General features: G+C 39.7%; 1 protein-coding gene across 2 annotated transcripts in view; it reads right to left on the minus strand.

The window, feature by feature from the left end:
* The window catches only part of mTor (serine/threonine-protein kinase Tor), a 415,570-nt gene that overhangs the window by 179,559 nt on the left and 211,940 nt on the right, over window positions 1–24,071 (minus strand). For both annotated transcript variants that reach the window (XM_067136412.2, XM_067136411.2), the window contains exons 18-20: window positions 22,300–22,467; window positions 17,576–17,944; window positions 2,242–2,349 (exon numbers count right to left, since the gene is read on the minus strand). In XM_067136412.2, coding sequence (XP_066992513.2) covers window positions 2,242–2,349; window positions 17,576–17,944; window positions 22,300–22,467 — 645 coding nt within the window. The remainder of the gene's footprint in view (window positions 1–2,241; window positions 2,350–17,575; window positions 17,945–22,299; window positions 22,468–24,071) is intronic.

A 24,071-nucleotide genomic window follows, 5' to 3' on the forward strand; every position in this document is an offset into this window, starting at 1 on the left:
ATTATTATTATTATTATTATTATTATTATTATTCCCTAATAGACTCCCCAGACATTGCTGAAAAATGAGTTTCAGGAAATTTTGTCATACCAAACCCAAAACTGAACTGAGCCCACTTTTGTACACAGGACCTTCAAATACACATGTGCAATCCAAAGCACAGGGACGTTACTCATCATTTAAAAAATTCCGTATGGATTGGTTGGGATTCAAGCCATGGCTGCCTTGGTGAGAACCTAGGACTATGTCAATTGGCTGTCTTGCCCCATCTATCCACAACCCTTATTTCCCCCTTCTTCAGGTGAGAACAAAAAAGCCCAATTGCAGAAACGATGACTAGTTTTAAGCCTTAAGACAACGTCTACCTAAACAATGTCTAAACCGAGCACGATATTCCATTGCATAAACAATGTTCAGCTGATGTTTAACTAGACATCGTTTAAGCATTCAATATTGGTTTGAAAATGGAGATAGAAGTATCATTCATGCAACTCTTTGCTTGTCGCAACCAATGAAATTCATCGATGCGCGTGCCGAACGCCAGTCAGCTGTTTGTCTTCCTATACATTACTCAAATATGGCTAAGCATGAGCATGACTTGCCCACAGATAAGAGTACTGCTTTAGTGGAAATTAAATCTCATACTATTATCGACACTAAAGTGACACGCCACCGAACCAGGAAGTGTAGCTTTGATTATAGCATTGTTACAGTGAGTGTAACCTACTCATAAATACGGTAGCTTCGATGAAGGGAAGCTGAAGAAATAGTAATGTGTAACCAAGTGTGTTGTATGGGCCATATAGATGTAGCTTGCATTCTGGAGATCATAGGTTCAAAACGCATCATCGGCAGCCCTGAAGATTGTTTTCCGTAGTTTCCCTATTTTTACACCAGGCAAATACTAGGGCTGTTATTATGGCCACAGCTCTTCTTTCCCACTCCTCCTCTTTAAACAATAATCACCACCATCACCACCACTTGCCTTTTCCTATCTAATAGTTGCCAAAAACTTACACGATTATATATATATAAAAACCACATACAACCTACTTCTTAGTTTACACTATTATGTGTGTTTACTTGGCTGATGTATGTGACAGCCCTCTGACGATCAGGACACGTAATTCTGATATGTATGTAGTAGAAGTGACCTATAATTCCATGGAAATTATCCCATGTATATAATAAAATATATCAGTTGCCAAGAATTGTATTCAAGTTGACAGTTACCAGACTCTCCCTTTGTCTGTCTCAAGAAACAAGTCTCCTCAACAGCGAAACCTTATTTTAAGATCTATCTCCCTGTACATGTCAAATGAATTGCTGTGATTTAGCAGCGGGCAACCCACAGGGAGGCCGTCGGACTAACCTTTCTTACCGGAATCGTCTCAACATGATAATACAAATTACATGTTTCATGGTACACAACCTCTGATTGTGATTCACTCCTCTCATTTGAAGTTAAACAGTGCTCTCTGTAGCGTTTAAACATGACCGGTTGAACACTGGTTTTAGACAGTGTCTAAGTGATAAATAACATCTCTGCAATGCGGCAGCCATTCTTAGGCATTGTTTAACCGCAGACATCATCTAAACACAGTTTCTGCAATCGGCCCAAAATCTTTTACTGAAAGAAAAGAAGAAAGTAAAATCAAAAGTATTTAAGACTTGTGCACTAAATATTACTGGATAATTTTTACCTTACTTTATATGTAACACATTGTTTCAACTGTGATCCAACAACAAAGACTTTGGAACACTTCTTCTACCCAATCTCTGGAGGGGTCATAGATGCGAATTGTATGGCACATGTGGACTAGGACCTTTTTTATGACTGGATCTCCTTCCTGATGCAAACCCTATGTGCAGGGATGTATTCACTATTGTACGTTTCTATCGCAGAACCCAGTTATTTCAAATTTTTTTTCATAATTTCATCCCAGTTTTTATGTAAATTTGTATATATTTGTTTCATTTGTTTTATGTCAATTGTGTGCATGTACATTTATTTAGTTATTAGATGTTTTACATTAAGGCTGAAGATGGCCAGCCCCGGCCAAAACTAGTCCCTAATTAATGTAATTTTAGAATACTGCATATTATAGTATTGAAAGGTGGACCATTACTACATTAATTTAATAATTATATTGTGGTAGTGTGGTGTGTCATGAGTAGAAGTGTGTATTATAAAAACACAGATACTATTCATTATCTAGAGTTAAGATAAATAAACCTCACTCTTTTGATAGTTGTAGTATCTGATGACGTCAATGCCTCTCGAGCCTTGTGCCTTGTGTTGCGGTGTCTTGTCAGTAGGTAATCATCTTCCTCAGCAATAGTGGAATCCTGAAATGGGAATCAAGAAACAGTATGTTCACTGGTAGGTAGCTTGGCAATAATGAACAAACAAAATGTCAATTAAGGCTTTCCAATCTGCGGCAGAGAAAGCCTTAATAGGCATTGTACCTCCATGGGGAGTGCAATATTTTGATAACAGAGAATCACTACTCCCTTAGCAGGTCAGCAGTCAATACTTACTAACTCAGAGGGATTGTGCAGGCTAAACAGCATCTTGGAAAAGTGTGCCAGTCCAACTGATAAGCCCAAGCGGCACACACGCGAGCACACATGCATGGTCTAATAATCAAAAAAGCCTGGATCTATTGGAGTGATTTAACACAAAAAATATTTTGATGCTTCCTGTAGGGTTTTTAATAAAAATTTTCTTAACAAAAAGAATGCAGCATAAAGTGAAACACAGAACCCTGTGAAGCAAGAGATCATATAGTATTACAGTGATGATCAGGCCTTGGCAACAAAAGAAGGGAAAAATATTTAGAAAAATTGTATGGTTATAATTCACATTCAAAATATCAACAAAAAGAGGGAGACCTTTAAAAATATTAATGAATAACTACTTTATATTTCCATGTAAATGAAAATATAGTTCTACCAACCTGTCATAAAACACCATGAACAGTTTTCAGCCTTAGGCTAATCTCCTATTTGCTCACATTCCCTCTTCTGCTACTGTTATTCAGTTTAATACTGTGGGCTATGAGCACTCCTGTGTCTGGTTCTTCTGCTAGATGCATTTCCTTTCATTTTCATTTCAAACATCTTTCTTGGTATTCCTTCTTCATTAATTCTCCTTGCTAGAGTAATCATTATCATTGTACTCTATATTATATGAGTTCCTTATTTACTAATTCTCTTACTTGTTTATGTCTCCGTAAGTTTAACTGGTCACTCTGATTCTACTCATCATGAATTTCAGTTCACAACCCTGCACGATTCCTCTTTGGTCTTCATTTCCAATGTCCTCGATGTCAATATGGGTATGTTGTACAGTGGAACCTCGATTATCCGTTCCCGGAAACTACGTTTTACCGATTATGCATTCAAATTATGGGGTCCCACAAGCATTATAATTGAATCACGCTGTAAATGTTCTGCATTATCCGTTCCTCGAAGAAACAATTTCCTGGATCAACCGTCCAGAAATTTCAGTCCCATCAACGCTAAATCCTCGATCAAGAGTTTTTCAATAAACTGTACCTCACGAAAAGATGGCTATGGCATACTTATGGATCTTTGCGTTAACGCCCGGTCACTGCATAATTAGAGCAAGTACTGTTCTGGAAAAGCGATCGGCGGTGAACTTGCATAAGGGACCATCTTATAATCGCATTCGGGTGGTATTGTTTAGAGAATCTCGGAAATCATAAAGCAGAGAATGGCCACAACAATTGTAAGGAGAGACAGTGCATTTCAACAGCTCTACTTGAAGACGGAAGGAGTTTCGTCAAATGTTCGCATTTATAAAACATCCACATTATGTCCAAGGTTAGACATTCATATTTTTAATTTTTTCGATTGTATTGCCGAACAGGTTTTTGGCACTTTCCTCAGGGCACTGGGTAGTAACTGGGCTTTCAAGCAGAAATTGAAACTGCTCCTTCTTAACACAAATCTAGTATTTTAATATTATCATACACAATTATCTTATTGAGACTAGAACAGATGCATCTTACGTACAAAAAGCCATGGGAGGTCTTGGGATTGATTGCCTATTACTGTTTTGGTCCTAATATAAGACTGGGATTTTAAGTTTTCGTGATATAGTGTCAAAACCACAGTAGTTTTATTTGCACACCTTACATTTGAATGGTTTGTATCATTTCCAACTCATACTGACGTGCAGCGCGCACGCTTTCCAGCTAAGCTCAAGGTCACTAATAACCATAATTTCTGTAGTTTTGATATTTTTTTCTCTTTGCAATTTGATTGGATTAGTGACAGGCAGAATTGAATGTAATACATGAGAAGTTTTGGGAATGGATACTAATTTTGAAACCATGTTCTCGAGTTCAACATAACCTTTAAAAGTCGATGTAGGCCTAATTTACGCGGCACAAAATATCCAGAAATGTACTTCGAACAGTATACTGGAGAAAAGATTACAATGGAAGATTAATAAAAGAAGGGATTTCGCCATCATGTTGGGCTCTTTTGTATGTAATGTGCTTTGTTTTATTAGATGAGAGAATTAAAAACTACTTGTGGTTGATTGTCGTTTAGCTTGGCATTTTAGATTTTTCGAAGAGTTTTGGCTAATCAAAATTGCTGAACTGAAAGAAGTTTTCAGGGGAAACTGACGAAGTTTCCTCGTAAAACTGAATATAAAGTATCGAGATTTTGAACTCGTGTACCAGTAATTAATGTTTGATGCCGGTTTCGTGGTCTAACTCTCATTCGGAGGGGTTCGATTCCCGGTCAGGTTAGGCATTTTTACCTGGATATAAAGACTGGTTCCTGGTCCACTCAGCCTACGTGATTACCATTAATTGAGGAGCTATCTTATGGTGAGATGGTGACCCCGGTCTAGAGAGCCAGGAATAACGGCCGAGAGGATTCTTCACACTGACCATGTGTTACCTCGTAATCTGCAGGCTTTCGGGCTGAGCAGCGGTCGCTTGGCACGCAAAGGCCCATTGGGGCTGTAGTTTCATTTGGTTTAGGAGTGTTTGTAAGATTGTACATATTTCATTCTTGTGATGTTTAGCCGAATTGTTGATGGTTTTTGTTCATTCCCCGATTTTCCGTATTCTTGTGTTGTAAATTTTATATTCATGCTCCCTCCAAAAACGGAGAATCAAGGTTCCAGTGTATTTCTGTGGCACTTCTCTGCTCCAAAGTCAGCTTCTCATACATATGAAAAGTTTCTTCGCTTTCCTGTTCAGTTCAGTAATTTTATTCGTGTTTTTTCCACTTTCCACAATCACATCTCTATCATCATCATCATCATCATCATCATCATCATTGTACAGTTCCAGTTTTCTGGGTACTATTAATGAGCCTCTTCCACTTCTTCCTATCCATATACAACTTGTCATGGAGAACATCATCCATTGTCCATCCTCTGGTAACTAGATCAACCTTCATCATGTCCATCCATCGGGTTTTAGGTCTTCCTGCAGGTCTTTTCCCCTCTACCTGTCTTTCCAAATTTATTCTGGCTGTTCTTGTAGGCTCCATCTTCATCACATGCCCGTACCACAGTAGTCTGGATGTGCCGATTTGGTGTAATAGGGATGTCTTTATTCCAGTTTCTTTCCTCACCTTCTCATTTCTTAACTTGTCCATCGTGGTCTTCTGGATGGTCGATCTAAGAAATTTTATCTCTGATGCTTGCAGTCTTGATGAATCTCTTTTTGTGAGGGTGCACGCTTCAATACCATAGATCAATACTGGTATGAAATAGCTGTTAACCATCATCAGTTTGGCCAGTTTTGGAATCATGTCATCCCATACAAGTGTTCTTACTTGTTGGTATAATTCTGATCTCTTTTGCACTATGTTTGTAATTTCCTTTCTGTAACCGGTTTCCAGTGGTTACATGATACATAGTTAAGAAAAGGGGGAAAAATCAAATTACATGGCACTTTAAAACCTTAGCACAAAATGAAACATCAGATGAAATGCGCCAATACAAACAAATAAACATCAGGTTGGGCAACGTGACGACTACAATAAAGGAATGTGGAGCGGGTCTGGGAAACCTACCAGGGCCATTGGGATACGGAGGTTGCGAGTTTCCAGAAAAATCAACAGTGATCCCTTGATTCAAGATATTATTTTCCAAAATAAACATTACAAAGATAATTCGGAACAAAATCCATCTATCCCAACAATCCAGTTACACTATTTCCAAAATACAAATTAGATGTAGTAGCCAAGAGCTTCCTCTTAGGCCAACAGGTTACCTAAAGGTATCTTAACATAATGCAACTTCTACAATACAATTTTAAGGCTACGAGGAATCACAGGATACAAATACAATATTAAATGAAAGTTAACGCGCTTTCTGACAATCGTGCCACATAATGAAAATAGGGGGAAATCAGAAATATTTAAACTTGGCGCAGAGGCCAGTTCAACTTGCTCCCACACCAAAAACATTTCTGATGCGGGGCAGGGGGAAAACTAGCGTGCATCAAGTGATATGGAGTTACTAGAGGCAACCCCAAGGGAAATTAAATTAATCTACAAATTACATGTTTTGCAAAACAAAGGAAAGGGGAATGCCTTGAAAGCAAACAGGCAGGCCCAGCTGAAAAGCTAAGGCATCTGAGTAATTGAGTGGCAAACTCATATGTGAAAATACAAGCGAACATTGCTTACCCCAAGGTAGCCCATCCTGGGAGGGAGGATTCGCCGACGTGCATCTGATCGCCGGACTGACGAGAGAACGAAAGACCACAAAATCTCGCCTCACTCTCTTAAGAAGGCAAGCCTGGCCCCGGTGTGATTACCGAGTGACCAACCAGAGCACAGGAGGAGTCTTCTTATCACCACACATATCCACCAATCAAAACCCCTTTCTCACGTCGCAATGTTTTCACAATATTCTAGAACATCACCTAACTCTAATCGCCAACTTTCCCATCTTCCAAAATTAGTAAAGACATGCTTCTAGAATCGACAGGGGCCGACACACCCCGCTCCAAAAGTCCGTGACATGATATTTCCAGAACTTTACAGAATATCACTTAATAATAATAATAATAATAATAATAATAATAATAATAATAATAATAATAATAATAATAATAATAATAATAATAATAATAATAATAATAAAGTAGTTACATTTCCAGGGAATACAAATAAAATACTCTACAATAATATTTTACACCATACAGCAAACCTTTCTTTGAAAGAGGCATATTCCACAGGACATCTCCAAGACGGTATTTTACACAACCTAGCAAATGTTTCTTTGAAAGAGATTCTCCACAGTTCTCACTTTCTGACAAAATTATCACTGAAGATTACACTTCCAAGGTAAGGAAAACTATCCACACACTCTAGCTGGTGATCTCCTAGTTTTACAGTTGCTGGACGGCCTTCTCTTTTGATTGCCATCACCACTATCTTGCTCTCGCTGATGTTGAGCTTATATTCCTGGAACTGGGATTTCCATACGCTGAGTCTGGTCTGTACTTCCTCTTCTATTTCATCCCAACTCATGATAGGCCTATCATCAGCAAAGGCCACTGCATTCAGTTTCTTCATTATATTGTCCATAACAGTGATGAACAGCAGTGGGGAGAGTGCACTTGATGTTGAACTCAACTCTTGGTCTCAAACCATGATGATCAACCTTCCTCAATTTGTACACAGCTAGTCCAGTCTTTGTACAACATCTGAATTTTCCTTGCCAGTCCTTCAGGCACATTCCTTTTCCTCAGGCACTCTTATACACAATCATAGGCCTTTTCTATATCCAGGAATACTACGACCAGGTTCTTGCCTTTCCCCCAATACTTTTCCATCAGCATGCGGGTGCTAAAAAGATCCATTGTTGATTGTTATTTCTGAATCTACATTGCTCCTCTTCTAACTGTGGTTCATTGATGGTTCCCAAACTCCTTTCTGTGAATTTTTAGTCCATGAGACAGAAGTGTTATTCCTCTATAGTTGGTGGGTTTCTGTCTGCTGCCTTTCTTAAACAGGGGAATTATAATGCCCATGCTCCAATCTGCAGGTATTTTGTCTGTCCATACGGCATTTAGTACTCTGTGCAGCCATTGTACACCCTGGATGCCTGCTGCCTTTGTCATGTCTGCATTCACTTCATCTGCACCTGAAGATTTTTCCTTAGGTATAGATTTTAAGGCTGTCTAAGTTTCTGTCCAGGTGATGGGAAGTTCTTCATTGTAGGCTTGGATTTCCAGTTCTGTAATTTGTTCTTGAGCTAGTCTATTCAGTAGGTGGTCAAAATGGTTCTTCAGGACTTCTCTCATATCACTTTCTGTCATAACCAGATTTCCATTTTCATCTTCAAGTGTCATTATGGTATTCATTTGTTTCCTTTTACCACTTATAACATTATACAATAGTTTCTTAGTGACTCTACTGCCTTCCTACAGTTTCTGAGTGAATATATTCCATGCCTTGGTCTTTTCTTCTGTAACTGAATTTTAAAGTCCAGTTTCTTGTTTCGGTATAATTGTTAGAGATTTCTGATCTGTGCCTCGTCTCGAGTAAGATCTGGTTTATTTTTCTCCCGATCCCCTTCTTTCCGCAAGAGATTTCTTTCCCTGATTGCTGCTCTCACTCTTTCATTCCACCAAGGTGTTTCCTTCTCCTTTGTTTTCATACTTGTCTTTCCACAAACTTCAGCTGCTTCCATAACCAATGTGTCCCTTAGTCTGGTCGATTCTACCTCTCCATTTTCCCTTTCATCTCTTGGTAACAGGATTTTTATCCAGTTCTGATACTCAGTTCTCTTATCTGTTTTCTGGAGTTCCCATACTTTGATTTTTGGCATCTTCCTGTTCTGTAGTTTTGGCACATAGAAGTTTTTCAGGTCCACTACTAATAGACGGTGGTCACTGTCAAGGCTCTTGCTGGATATTACTCTGACAGCTGTTACCATTCTGCTCCCTTCTTCATCTGAGATGACATAATCAATTACAAACTTTTGTGGTCTATCCCAACGATATTGTGTTATTTTATGGCTCTGTCTCTTCTTGAAACAACTTTTTTTCTCCACCAACCCATTCCTCATACAGCACCAAACCATTCCTCATACAGAAGTCCTCTTGCATTTTTGCAAGGTCCTGGCTATCACCAAGCCATAAACCACCATCCCTGACACGAGTCTGCTCATGCTGGCATGTTAATTTAGTTGAAAAATTTGTTCTGAGGCTTTTGTGTATTTTGAAAGCAACTACAAATAAGGTCTTTTACTGGCTTGCTAGGCCTAACGTAATTGAGGATTTTCTTTTGGGGTTTACTCCCTTAGCCTTTGAGGATCCCTCCTCATCCCACAAGTCAGTGGGTTCCATCTGTACTACCCCCAGAGGAATGGGTTGCCTCCTCCGCCAGTTCCACCGTAGCGAATCATATTCTCCGCTTTAGCTGCCGCTGAGGTCTTCAGTTGTTACCCTGAGCTGGGACCCTTTACCAGATGTTACACACCGGGTCAGTGTGCTCTGGGACTCACATAGGCAGGGGAGCCACTCCCAGGGCAGGGCTGCCTCTAAGAGTGTCCCTCCTGTTACCTATCTCTACGGTATTTGAAATTTTCTATCACCTGTACTTTCTCTCCTCTATATGTCACTTAAGTATTCAGTCTGTTTTTCTTCCATGTTCACTCTTCTTTGCAGAGATCTTCATTTCATTACATCCCTACATCCTTTAAATCCTTAAAATGATGCCACCTGAATACTTATGATCTCGCCATTGTAGAATCAACGTACACTTTTATAATACCATGCGATCAACTTCTTTTGAGTGACTGTACATATCGTCCCCCCCGCAAGCAAACTAACGAATCGGCAAACTGTCAAAAAATTAGGAGAGCTGAAAGAAGTTGTGAATACTCATGTAAAATTAATTTTTATATTTAATGATTGGTTTTGTGTGTTAGCCATACAGAACGAGCTGCAGACGTGAGACTTTGTCAGAGGGTAGATATTATATAATAAAATCTAGACTAAAACTTCAGAAGTACAGACTCCCTACTTTGTCCCTTTCGTAGTTTGCCATAGTGGGGACAATATTTAAACCAACACTAGATTTTAATGTCCAGTCCATCTCTCCATGTAAGTGCAGTTTGTGCAACAGCATAGAAGCTACTAGGATTTCCCTGACAGGGCCTCGACTTGCAGGCTTACAAAATGGGTCATATGATCTGAATCTTGGTGTCATAGTTATGCTTGGGTGAGGAAACTTTACCCCACTTGAACAACTTGTCTGTGTTGATTTCATGTCTGGTGCGAACCCTGATAAATGTTCTCCATATGGTATGGTAGTTACATGTCGGCTGGTGTCTGAACAGGGTCTACACTTGCATGTTCTTGGGGAACAGTTTCATTCCATGTCTGGAGCCAAATGTTATTGTGATGAACTGTTTTTCCACAAGTGATTCTGCTATAAGGATAGGGAAACATCATGATCTTAACATGTTGACTGCCAGGACACATAGCAAGAAATGGCCACAGCTTTTTCTCTGCTGTGCATATAATAAATAAAAAGTAAAATGATATTCAAAATGATATTTCACGCAAGTGTTTACTAGCACTCAACACTACAATCCCAAGGCACTCCGTGTTCTACAGTGGGATGTGAGTGAAATACATGAGAGATATTTTAATGTTATTATACCAGTTATTCGGTCTAGAAAGCCAAGAAAAACGGCTGAGAGGATTCGCCGTGCTGACCACACGACACCTCGTAATCAGCAGACCTTCGGGCTGAGCAATGGTCGTTTGGTAGGCCAAGGCCCTTCAAAGGCTGTAGTGCCATGGGGTTTGGTTTGGGATACCAGTTATTGGAGGGATTAGTCAGAAAAAATGAAGCTGTTTTCTTCACGAACTCTGAGGATAATGACGCTAGTTCTTCAGCCTGAGATGCAGAAATTTTACAAATAAATCAATGTTTTTCATCAACATGTATTCCTATAAACTATTTCCTGTTCCTATTTACTCCTTGCTAAATGCTCATTGGTACTTTTGCTGTGTTGTCAATAAATGTGTTCAATTAAGAAAATGCAAATATGGTTATGTTTATTGACACAAGTGTAGAATATATTGGGAGTGGAAAGTGTTTATACAAGTTTTTATTTGTAACCCTTGTTAAGTAGTACCTACTGTATGATCTGAAGTGTGGTAATAGAATGTTTTATTTGTATGCCACGTTATTACCTAACCTGTACAGTGTAAATATTTTGGTAACATATTGTATGTGTAACTAGTAGGTTTCATTTCTATATTTACTGGAACTGTCCAGAAAGTTGTCGCATGAATTTTAGAACAGGATGTGTTGGCCTTTGTTAGTTATGTATTCTAGAAAGTATGTTCTTACTATTCTGGAAATGGAAGATTCAAAATCATGGGTATTCGAGAAAGTTATTTAAACATTGCGACTGAAGTAAGAGTTGTGACTGGTGAATCTGGCTGACGATAGGCAGGCTCCTGCGTTCTGACTGGCTACTCCAAGGCCACGGTTCCCTTTTTAAAGAGAGCGAGGTAGCATTTCGTGGTCTGTCTGTCTTCTATCTCTTGACTGTCTGAAGTTTTAACGTCGTCAGTGACACCTAGCTACCGGGATGGGCCACTTTGGGGTAAGCACTCTTGATTTCTGTTCCACCTTAAATGACTTTTAATGTTCGCTTGCCTTTTAATTTAGGTGTTTGCCCTAACCGCACCCAGACTCGCCACTCAATTATTTCCGATGCCTTGTGTGGGACCAAGTTGAACTGGCCTCTGGGCCAAGTTTATATATTTCTGATTTTACCCTGATTCAATTATGTTGTCCAGATATTTTGAAAAGTACGTTTAACTTCACTCTAAATTGTAATAGCACATTACGTTTCTTCTTACCTTCCACATTGAATTGTACAACTTGGTTTGTAATGAGATGTATGGTATTTGCCTGACTCTTTGAACTTATAGGAAGCTATTGTCGAGGAACATTTAATTTGTGTGTCTCAAAGACCATGTAATTTGGATTTTACAAACTGTGTACCGGTACTTTCTGCATGGCTGAATTTGCTCGGAATTATTTTGTAAAGTCCATTTGTAAATAATATATTTTGAAAATCAAAGATCACGGTTGATTTTATGGAAACTACAACCTAAGCCATCTCCATGCCCTTGGTAGGTTCCCAGTTCCTTTCCACGTTCCTGTTTATTATCGTCAAGTTGCCCCTACTGATATTTACCAGTGTTGTTATCAGCGGAGTTCCGCATGGTTCATCAGATGTTTTATTGTGAGTGTAGTGTCTTAGGCACTGTGCAACTGCACTTACTTTCCTCCCTTTACTGTGTTTGGTGTAGCCGCTGAAGTAACGGTTAAATTTATACTAAATTTATTGGGTTAAGCGTCAGGTATCAGCTAAGAGAAATAGGTATGGGTGCAATGATTAGGAAGGAATCAGTATGCCCTACTGATAAGGTATGCATAGGCATGATGTGAAAATGCTATTTGCTTTACGTCACACCGACACAGATAGGTCTCATGGCGACGATGGGACTGGAAAGGCCTAGGAATGGAAAGGAAGCGGCCGTGATCTTAATTAAGGAACAGCCCCGGCATTTGCCTGGTGTGAAAATGGGAAACCATGGAAAACCATCTTCAGGGCAGCCGACAGTGGGATTCGAATCCACTGTCTCCCAGATGCGAGCTCACAGCTGCGCGCCCCTAACTGCACGTCCAACTCGCCCGGTATGGTGTAAAAATGGAGACTACAGAAAACCATTAATGGGTTCCCTGACAGTAGGACTCAAACCCATTATCTTCCAAATTCCGAGCTTGCGAGTTAGCTAACCTGGCACACCAAAGTGCATGGCTAAACTGGTTGGAAAAATACTCACATATTGCTAATAAAAGGTAGGACTAATAAAAAAAATAATAACTATAATTTGCAAACCAAGCATAGCAATATTTGCTACGAGGCCACAGTGGCACGCTAGCATAGTGTAACTGGTATAATAATATAGTGGTCAGCCGGCTCGATAGGGAAAGTCATAGAACACCTGTCAGCGGTACTCTGTACCCCCGCGGCCTCACGAGAAACTCAATCAGCGGTACAATGTACCGCTCCAGCAGCCAAATGTTAAACAATTTCTCATTAACGCACAGATATCATTTAACAGATAGATACATAGATTTAAAAAAATGAATGAATACCTTTGCAACAAGAATGTTACCCGATGTTTTGTAAATATGTATAAATTGCTTACGTAGTAGTAATAGTAGTAGTAGTTCAATTCTCATCGTATTAAATCTTCTTCTACCGAGCTCGATAGCTGCAGTCGCTTAAGTGCGGCCAGTATCCAGTATTCGGGAGATAGTAGGTTCGAACCCCACTGTCGGCAGCCCTGAAAATGGTTTTCCGTGGTTTCCCATTTTCACACCAGGCAAATGCTGGGGCTGTACCTTAATTAAGGCCACGGCCGCTTCCTTCCCACACCTAGCCCTTCCCTGTCCCATTGTCGCCATAAGACCTATCTGTGTCGGTGCGATGTAAAGCAACTAGCAAATATCATCTTCTTCCAACGCTTTTCCTACGTCTGTAGGGTCACGGATGCGAACTGCGTCGCACATGTGGATTTGGCCCTGTTTTCCGGCCGGGTGCCCTTCCTGACGCCAGCCTTATATGGAGGGATGTAATTACTATTGCATCTTTCTGCGGTGGTTGGTAGTGTAGTGTGTTACCTGAACATGAAGAGGAAAGTGTTGGGACAAACACAAACACCCAGTCCCCGGGCCAGAAGAATCAATCAGACGCGATTAAAATCCCCCAACCCGGTTGGGAATTGAACCCAGGACTCTCTGTACCAAAGGCCTCAATTCTGACCATTCAGACAATGAGTTAGACTCTTATTGTATTAAATCTATATAAAAATACCTCACTTATCGCGTCGCAAATTGTCGCTATTGCTGCTTAGTATGATCACACTTTTCTTAGACCTGAAAATGTTACTATATTGTTAATTCCTTCCAAAAGAAACGTAATTTACAACTTGGGTAAAAGCCGTCACCACAGTTGCGTGATTACGGGAAAAGGTCTACCTGACCTTTAAAGGGTAAGTTGCTACTTTCGAAGTGCAAGCCATTAGCCTCAGGAATGTTCAGTTCTCCTTGCCAGTAAGCACTGAGATTGCTGAATAGCAGAGTGAGCTTGTTTGTACTTGTGTTTCGCACCCCATTCAGAAGGTAGAAATGTATTTTGTGTTGAGTGGTATAGCGATATGTAGCTAATGTATTTACTTGAACTGAATAGGTTGAACCACTTCATTTCTTATTTCAATTTAATTGTGATACAGTTCAATAAGGAACATTATGAAATTTTTATCTTTAAATGTAGTAGCTAATATATGTCACGTGATACGGTAGCCCATATCTGGATTAGGAACATAACGGTGTGAAATTGACTAGCGTGGTGCATATTTGTCAGGTGATAGCCTAGTTATCGACACGGAAAACGTGAAATTCCTTAATAACTTAATGAAGACAAAATTAAAGTCTGTCAGAAAGTGGACTGGCATAAGCACACAGAGGTCGCGAATGTTGAAACTCGCACCTTCAAGTTTCGACTCAAATCACCCAAGTTGGTCAAAGTTTTGTTTGATTCAAAATGACAGCCAAAGTCCTTCCTCGCAGTTGCTCAGGGTCGAATGTAACCTCCAATTCATTGTCTAAGGGCCAGTTTTATAAAACGTTTGATCTTAGATCTTAGATCAATCAAAACTGATCTCAGTTCGTGCTAAACTCGGATATTTTTGTTGTATAAACGTTAATCTGAGATCAATGCGAACTGAACTGGGATTAACTTTGACTGGAGAAATTGATCTCAGTTCAAGGAGTTGTTTTCTATTTGAGATACAAGAACAGTTGGTTGTGAACATAATATTACCTGTGTTACGATAAATCATAAGAAAATACACAAAGGACTAACTTAATACATTGTTAGCTATAGTTGTTGTCCTTATATAAGCTATATTACACTTCTTATAATGCAGTGAAACATAATTCTACAACATAACCTCTATGAATTTCTAACGATATTACATTATCTTGTTGATGTTTTCAGATGTCTCACTACTGAGATACAGAGTTATTCAGCATATTCGATTGATTGTTCAAGATAGAATGGCATCGATATCCTTTGAGATAATGTTATTAACTTTGTTTTTAAAATGGAACAACACTGTTGTCTACACCTAGCCTTAAATCTATGAACATCACAAGTTCATTACTGTGATTATTCCGAAAATCGATCCTTCAAACGGGCTTCATTTGCCAGCTGTCCGACTCGTTGGCTGAATGATCAGCATACTGGCCGTCGGTTCAGAGGGTCCCGGGTTCGATTCCCGGCCGGGTCGGGGATTTTAACCTTCATTGGTTAATTCCAATGGCTCGGGGGCTGGGTGTTTGTGCTGTCCCCAACATCCCTGCAACTCACGCATCACACATAACACTATCCTCCACCACAATAACACGCAGATACCTACACATGGCAGATGCCGCCCACCCTCATCGGAGGGTCTGCCTTACAAGGGCTGCACCCGGCTAGAAATAGCCACACAAAATTATTATTTGCCAGCTGGGGACTGCCCTGTTCGATTCGTGCTACGTATGAAACATGAGCTAACTACTGACGTGCAGAGTTGCTTCACCTTTTTCCTGACAGCTACGTATTCGCTTTGCTGTGTTCGTAAAAGCACTATGACCAAATGTATGATTTAACATCTTTAATATTGCTGTAGGTAACAGGTACCATAAAGGAAATTTTTGCTAGGGGCTTTACGTCGCTCCGACACAGATAGGTCTTATGGCGACGATGGGATGGGAAAGGCCTAGGAGTTGGAAGGAAGCGGCCGTGGCCTTAATTAAGGTACAGCCCCAGCATTTGCCTGGTGTGAAAATGGGAAACCACGGAAAACCATCTTCAGGGCTGCCGATAGTGGGATTCGAACCTACTATCTCCCGGATGCAAGCTCACAGCCGCGCGCCTCTACGCGCACGGCCAACTCGCCCGGTCCATAAAGGAAAAACGGACATGCAATGGGCTCTGTGTGACAACAGTTTTATCCTGACGTGATATTAAACCACACAAGACCGAATGAGCCTAGTGCAACTGGGCAATCACCCCTTCTCTTAACACCAATCGATTATTCAAAGAATGAATAAAAGAAAGAGAACGGCCACAAAGGCCGTGAAAATGAAACACTCCTCACTAGGCTTTGCATATCTAATACCGTAGGGATCAGGAAAAAAAAACAACATGGGTTGACTGAGTGAAGTCGAAGATCCGCTTTTCCTTCACCTGTGCTCGCTGCAAGAAAACCATATGGAGAAATTCCAGTACATGCTGCAAACTATGTTCATTTGCTGACAGTCACGGCCAGCTCAATTCATCGTGTAAGTATTATCCAAGGAGCAAAGCAATTTCCTATTTCATTTGTTGACAGTTAAGGATAGGTCAATCCCACCATTTAAGTAATATCCAACGGGCAAAGCTATTTCGTATTTCATTTGTACTGCGGTGTTGCAACGTCCACTTTCATGAACACCGATTACATTTGAACTACACAAGTGTAAACCAAGTTCAGTTTTATACAAAGCGACGAAGTTGAAATCTCAGTTCATTTTCAGAAGTAGGTTCTAAATTGATCTCCGGTCAGATTTCTTTATACAACCAGGCCTAAGAGTGTGACCAGAAAATAATGTTTAATAACCCACTGCTCCGAAATAAAAGGCTTCTACTAACATTTATTTTAGAAAGAGCGTGATCCGCAATAATACTTCGATATTTTTGTTGGCACCTGTGCACATGTTTTCATATTTGTTGTCTGGTGTTTTTCACACCTTTCAGTGTATTGATACTTGATATTTTATGATCTCCAGCAGAAAAGGTGTCCAACTTGTTGGCTGAACAGTCAGCATACTGGCCTTTGGTTCAGAGGGTGCCTGGTTTGATTCCCGGCCGGGTCGGGGATTTTAACCTTCAGTGGTTAATTCCAATGGTCCGGGGGCTGGGTGTTTGTACTGTCCCCAATATCCCTGCAACTCACATACTACACATAACACTATCCTCCACCACAATAACACGCAGTTACCTATACATGGCAGATGCCGCCCACCCTCATCGGAGGGTCTTCCTTACTAGGACTGCACTCGGCTAGAAATAGCCACACAAAATTATTATTATTAGCAGAAAAGGTTTTCAGATTTGTTCTCTTGTGTTATTGACACCTTTCAATACTATCCTCTCATCTTTAGAAATGGTAGACAGGCCCATAGTTTTCACTGTATCCCTCATGCCCTCATGTCGGAAAAAATCGTATCTAGTGTTTCCATATCCCTGTTACATAGTTTTTATTCGTATATTCATTAGTACTTTTTCTCGCTCCTTGTCCCCTGCAGAAATGTCTTAACGAGGTTCCACTGTATTTGAATGTATTATATCATCTGTGATTGGAAAAGTTATAACTATAACTTATAACTTAACTTATTATAACTATAAACAAATCAAATGAATTGATATACTCACAGTGATAATTTTGCAGGACAGGACTTCATAGCGCTGACAATTGATCTTGTGTTTGACAATCACTTTATGCACTAACGGTATGAAGATCTGGTATTTGCGGCCCAGCTGCACCACCAGAGCACAAAGCGTGTCCATGGCAGCACTTCTGAGTTCGGGACAAGTGTCTAAAGTGCGAACCAAGGGATGAACAATACGGGATGCAAAGTCTGTGAAGTCCAGAGTATCGGCCAGATGATCCACAGTTTCAAGAGCCATGCGACACACAGGCACAGGGCAGTCTGCGGCATCAAACAGCCTCACAATTGGTGGCAACACCAAATGAAGATAATCATCCAAATTGTTGCCAAACTTCTGCAGGGCCAGCAGCAACTGCAAGAAATATCCCAATTGAACACTATTCAACACAATATAAGTGACTTGAAGAGGTGGTACAAGAGTGTTAGTCTGATCCATTCAAAGAAAATGGGAATCCAATACTTCTACCAGAAATGAACTGATTTATTTATTTACTTCTAAACACTTCTAAACTGCCCTTTACAAGGTAGTAAACAATATATAAATAGAACATGAAGTAAAACACAAATAGAGAAAGGAAAAAAAAAAGAGTGGGAAGGGAAGAAGAAAGAAAAAAGGAAAGCAAAGCAAATAAACCAATGTCTAGCAGACAAACTGTGCATTTTGAATAATAAACCCTATCAGTTCTAAATTCTAATTTCTACACTAAAAAAATACTATATTACATGGTATATTTTGGGCTTTTTTCATGTGAAACAGGGAAACTGCAAGGAAACTTTGTGTTTCATGAACACTTCGTTCCCCTTTCTGCTTAGAAGAGACACCCGATCGACCACAACTGTTCTCACAATGCTAAATGGAGCAAAAATGCCTGACTGAATTTCATCTCAGAATATAACAGCATATAGTAAGCCATCTGGTGATGTACGAGAGTATTATTTCATCAAAAGAGCAATGATCAATTGAATTCAAACCTTTTGGTAATGTTAGAACAGTTGTGGTTGAGGTCGACTGCCTGCCTGGTCTACTGAACTGCCGGAAGGGATCTCCCAAAAATAGCACATTTAAATCAGGTCTAGTATCTCCTGAGTTACCCACTGATTCTTAGTTGATCTTTTCTTCCTTCCTAACATTTCTTCAGCAGCCCTACTGCCTTCATTTTTCATGACTTCACTCTTGCTCTATTGTGTTTCCTTCAGCCTTTTCATTTAGCCCTTGTGCAACATGTTCCTTGAAATAATCCCTCTCACTCTTTTTTTTTTTCAACTAGTCTAGATCCCATCTCTTTACATTCCTTTCTTTCTTCAATTTGTTCAACTTCAGATGGCATTTCATGACCAACAAGTTGTGGTCAGAGTCCACGTCTGCTCCTGAGAAAGTTTTGCAAACCCACACCTGGTTTCTGAATCTCTGCCTAATCATAATGAAGTCTATTTGATGCCTTCCAGTGTCTCCAGGTCTCGTCCACGTATACAGTCGTCGTTTGTGGTGTTCGAACCAAGTATTAGGAAGGACTAAATTATGAACAGTGCAGAATTCTACCAACCGACTTCCTCTTTCGTTCCTTTGTCAGAATCTGAATTCTCCTACTGTATTACCTTCTCTTCCTTGGCCTACCAATGCATTCCAGTCTCCCATCACAATTACATTCTCGTCACCTTTTACATATTGTATTAAATCTTCTGTCTCTTCACATATTCTTTTGATTTCCTCATCATCCGCTGAACTAGTAGGTATATAAACCTGCACTATTGTGGTGGGCATTGGTTTGGTGTCTATTTTAATGACAATAATTCTTTTACTATGCTGCTTGTAATAGCTTACCCACTGCCCTATCTCCTTATTCATTATTAAACCAACTCCTGCATTTCCCCTGTTCGATTTTGTGTTGATAATTCTGTAGTCGCCTGACCAAAAATCCTGTTCTTCCTGCCAACGTACTTCACTTATACCAACTACATCTAACTTTAGTACATCCATATCTCTCTTCAGATTCTCTAACCTTGCACAACGATTCAAACTTATATAACATTCCACACTCCGAATCGCAGAATGTCAGTATCCATCTTCCTGATGATTGCGCCCTCTCGTGTAGTCCCCACCCGGAGATCCGAATGGGGGACTATTTTATCTTCGGAATATTTTACCCAGGAGGAAGCCATCATCAGTACACCATTCATACAGAGAGAGCTGCATGTCCTCGGGAGTTAATTACGGCTGTAGTTTCCCACTGCTTTCAGCCATGTAGCAGTATCAACACAGCTAAAACATGTTGAGCATTATTACAAGGCCATATCAGTCGATCATCTAGACTGCGACCCTTGCACCTTCTGAAAGGCTGCTACTCCCCTTTCAATGAACCATTCATTAGCCTAGTCTCTCAACAGATACCCATCCGATATGGTTGCACCTGCGGCTCAGCTATCTGCTTCATTGGGACGCGCAAGCCTCTCCACAGCGGCAAGGTCACATGGTTTGCATGGGAGGTGGTATATTTTAAAGTGGTATACTTTAACATTCATTAATGTGGCAACAATGTACAGTTGGTACTAGTGTTTAGGTGTGCTCTACACTGGACTCTCGTTCTACAGTTGCTTCTCCTATGGTCAAAAATTTTTTTTTACAATTTGCTTTACGTCGCACCGACACAGATAGGTCTTATGGCTCTTATGGCGACAATGGGATAAGCAAGGGCTAGGAGTGAGGAGAGTCTTGTGCATGTGCATATTATCAGCCTATGCTACACAAAATGGCTCTGATGAGGAAGAAAAGGATAACTTTTGGCTGGAATTACAAGATCAAATATCAGCATGATCTCTAGAGGACTTCCTTATTCTCTGTGATGACCTGAATGAGCATGATTTTTTCTTCTTGCAAGTTGCTTTACGTTGCACCGACACAGATATGTCTTATGGCAACGATGGGAGAGAAAAGGGCTAGGAACAGGAAGGCAGTGGCCGTGGCCTTAACCTCTTAAGTGGGTACGACGTCTTTAGACGTTTCCGCGCTGGGCTTCTACAATGGGTATGACGGCATTAGTCGATCATAAAATTTATCGCGTATGTATCTTGACGGTGAAGACATACAGCGTGTCCATGGAATCTATCGCATTAGTTATGTTTTTCACGAGATCACGCTGTGTATTGCTTTTTAGAGCTGTCACAGCTTTGTGAAATGCATTTGTTTTGGCGCCTTGCACGAAGTTCCCGCGCAGCCATTTATGTCGCGAAGCATGGCTTCCAAACGTAAAGTAGATCGGTTTGATTGTGCGGGTATTTCGACAGTTCCGAAGGTGTATTGTGTGTTGGTCCCAAGGGAAGAGGAAGGAAACATCATACTGGTGTCCTGACTGTGAAAAGGCTTTGTGCGTAACACCTTGTTTCCGCCTATATCACACAGATAACAATCTACAAAACCTACAATCATCCTGATTCAGAACAATGTAAATAATGTTAGTAACACATTTGGATTCATAACGATGTAAATAATGTTAGTATCACATTATTGAAGAATAATAACTATCATATTAGATTAAACTAATTGTGTACACATTTATGAAGGAAATATTTAAATATCACAAAGTGGGGAAAAAGTACCCACGGCAGGTTACGCATATGGAGAATTTAGTACCCAGTTAAGGGGTTAATTAGGGTACAGCCCCGGCATTTGCCTGGTGTGAAAATGGGAAAGCACGGAAAACCATTTTCAGGGCTGCCGACAGTGGGGTTCGAACCCATTATCTCCCGAATACTGGATACTGGCTGCACTTAAGCGACTGCAGCTATCGAGCTTGGTGAATGGGCATGTTGGAAGCATGCAAGAGGGCTACAACTACCACAAGGGCAATGGGTTTGGTACACGAAATGACGACGGCCAGCAAGTCCTTAAACTTGCTGAAGCTAATGTTGTCATCAGTAATACATATTTCAACATACAGCCATAATAAAGAAGTGGAACTCCATATAACAAAGGTCTCAGGTGAGAGTCAAGAAAGAAAAGAAAAGAAAAGAAAAGAAAAGAAAAGAAAAGAAAAGAAAAGAAAAGAAAAGAAACGAAACAAAAAGAAAGAAAGAAAGAAAGAAAGAAAGAAAGAAAGAAGCCTTGTTGCCATACAGTTCTGATAGATTTGTTAATATGCCCAAAAGACTGTTTTATGTATAAAGAATTTATGACATCTGAGGGTGATGTTTAGCTATTTTGAAACAGCAATGAAATGTGTTATTGACCCAAAAACCCAAATTATTAATTCTCTGTGACAGTATAATATGACAGGTGAGCACTGAAAGAGAGAGCAACAAAAAAAGGGAATGTATGAAGTGTGTGATAAAAAGAAAGCTGGTTAGACACAGTAAAAGGGAAGATAGAAAAAGATAAAGATGAATACAGCTAGTAAAATACTAGAAACACAGGACAGTTAAAAAATGAAAAAAGAAAACTAACAGGTTAAGAATGAAGGCTGAGAATACATAGAAGAACTGGTATTAATGAAGATGTGGAAATTGTCCTTGTCCTTTTTCATGTCTGTCTTTGTCTTCTCTTCTGTTGCTCCCCCCCACTTCTGATGCTGTTTTATTATTGTGTTAATCTGATTATGTTCTTATTCATGTTTTTGTTTTTGTATATAGATGAGAAATATTTTATCAGTCGCCTATAAAATAAATGTGACATAAATATGTATAATGCACAGCTTTACCGTGGAGTTATATTACCTTGGAAGTGACATGCCTGTCCTTGCTGGTGTCATGCATAAGAACTCTTAGAATCTGTGGCATCAACTGAGGAAGGTAGATCTTGAATTCTGCTCCTAGAGCGATAGCAATATGCTCCACCAACAAAATTAGTGTACTCTGCAGGGGACTGTTGATAGTCCAGAATTCCTGCAAAAATAGGTTCAAACAGATGAGTGATAAATAAAGACATACATATATGTATATACACAACTGTTCAAGTATGAAAACTAACAAAAGTGGAGTTATACTCGTTAATAAAAAAATTAAGAAAGCATACACCCACCCACCCCCACCAAAATGTATTTGCTATTATTATTATTATTATTATTATTATTATTATTATTATTATTATTATTATTATTATTATTGAACACAAAGGACAAGGAAATAAATTGGATTCTATGACAGTGTTCTCATGGTTTTATATGTTTCTTCAACACTCACATAAACCAAACCCCATGGCACAACAGCCCCGAAGGGCCATGGCCTACCAACCTTCCTCTGCTCCGCCCGAAGGCCTGTAGATTATGAGGTGTCGTATGGTCAGCACAATGAATCCCCTCTGCCGTTACTCTTCGCTTTCTAGATCGAGGTCGCTATGTCACCATCAGATAGCTCCTCAATTGTAATTACGTAGGCTGAGTGGACCTCGAACCAGCCCTCAGGTCCAGGTAAAAATCCCTGACCTAGACGGGAATTGAACCCGGGGCCTCCGGGTAAGAGGCAGGCATGCTACTCCTATACCACAGGGCCGGCTCTTAACACCCACATTCGATTTCAAAAGATTTTCCTATAATCACATAGCCTATGGTGATGTACCTTATCATCCCACCAGTCTGAACTAACAATTGGAAACAATTATTATCAATTCCCTACCCTGATATCCAACATTTGAATATATTATTTTGGAGAGAGTTACTTGTGTCTTGACAAAACTGACAGTAAAGCTGCTCTTTCAACACTTAGGAAATACCTCCTAGAGCAAACTTACGATTCATGAACATATCAGTTACAATGACGAAAGCAACAGGAAACTATATTACTCCTCATTTCCCAAACAGTCTCTTCAGTGACATCTAGGCCATCTATAACAGCTCATTGTGGAACTGTTGGGATCTAACCAGCCTTCAGGCTGAGGGCTCAACTTATATCAGTTGGAAATCATTACAAATATCACTGCAGTACAATTGGATAGTGTTGTTCATCACCTAACCAAGTACCAAAAATATATCCTTCTTGTGAAATGTTATGTATTGTATAACAAAATGAAGATAACAATATGAATTTTCTTGTTAATGTATCAAAATTAGCGATAGCTTAAATATTTAGGTCATAATCTGAGATAATGTTGCTTGGTCATTTGATGCTTTATTGCCATTCCTTTAGTTTTTTGTTTTGCATCACTTGCCTAACCAATAAAATTGTCATTTAGTGATTCGATTTGACCTTTAAAATTTCAGTGCAGTGTAGAGTATGGTACTTTCTAACAAACTGCATTGCTCATTTAAGTACAGGATTATAATTACGCTGTCAAATACCACACTGTATGTTATATTGATCATATTCGTCTACAGACCTCTTTCACAAATGCGTGTAATTACAAATAAATAGAACAAAAGGTTTTAAACATTAGAATGTAAAATGTTCAAAAACAATATTCTACATAACAGCATACAACATGAAATGGACTCAGAAATGGCAGTTAGTCACATGATGTAAAAGAAAAACTTCTTCACTGTTCGCCCGAGCGC

Source organism: Anabrus simplex, chromosome 1 (genome assembly GCF_040414725.1).
Source record: "Anabrus simplex isolate iqAnaSimp1 chromosome 1, ASM4041472v1, whole genome shotgun sequence".
NCBI classification, from domain to species: domain Eukaryota; kingdom Metazoa; phylum Arthropoda; class Insecta; order Orthoptera; family Tettigoniidae; genus Anabrus; species Anabrus simplex.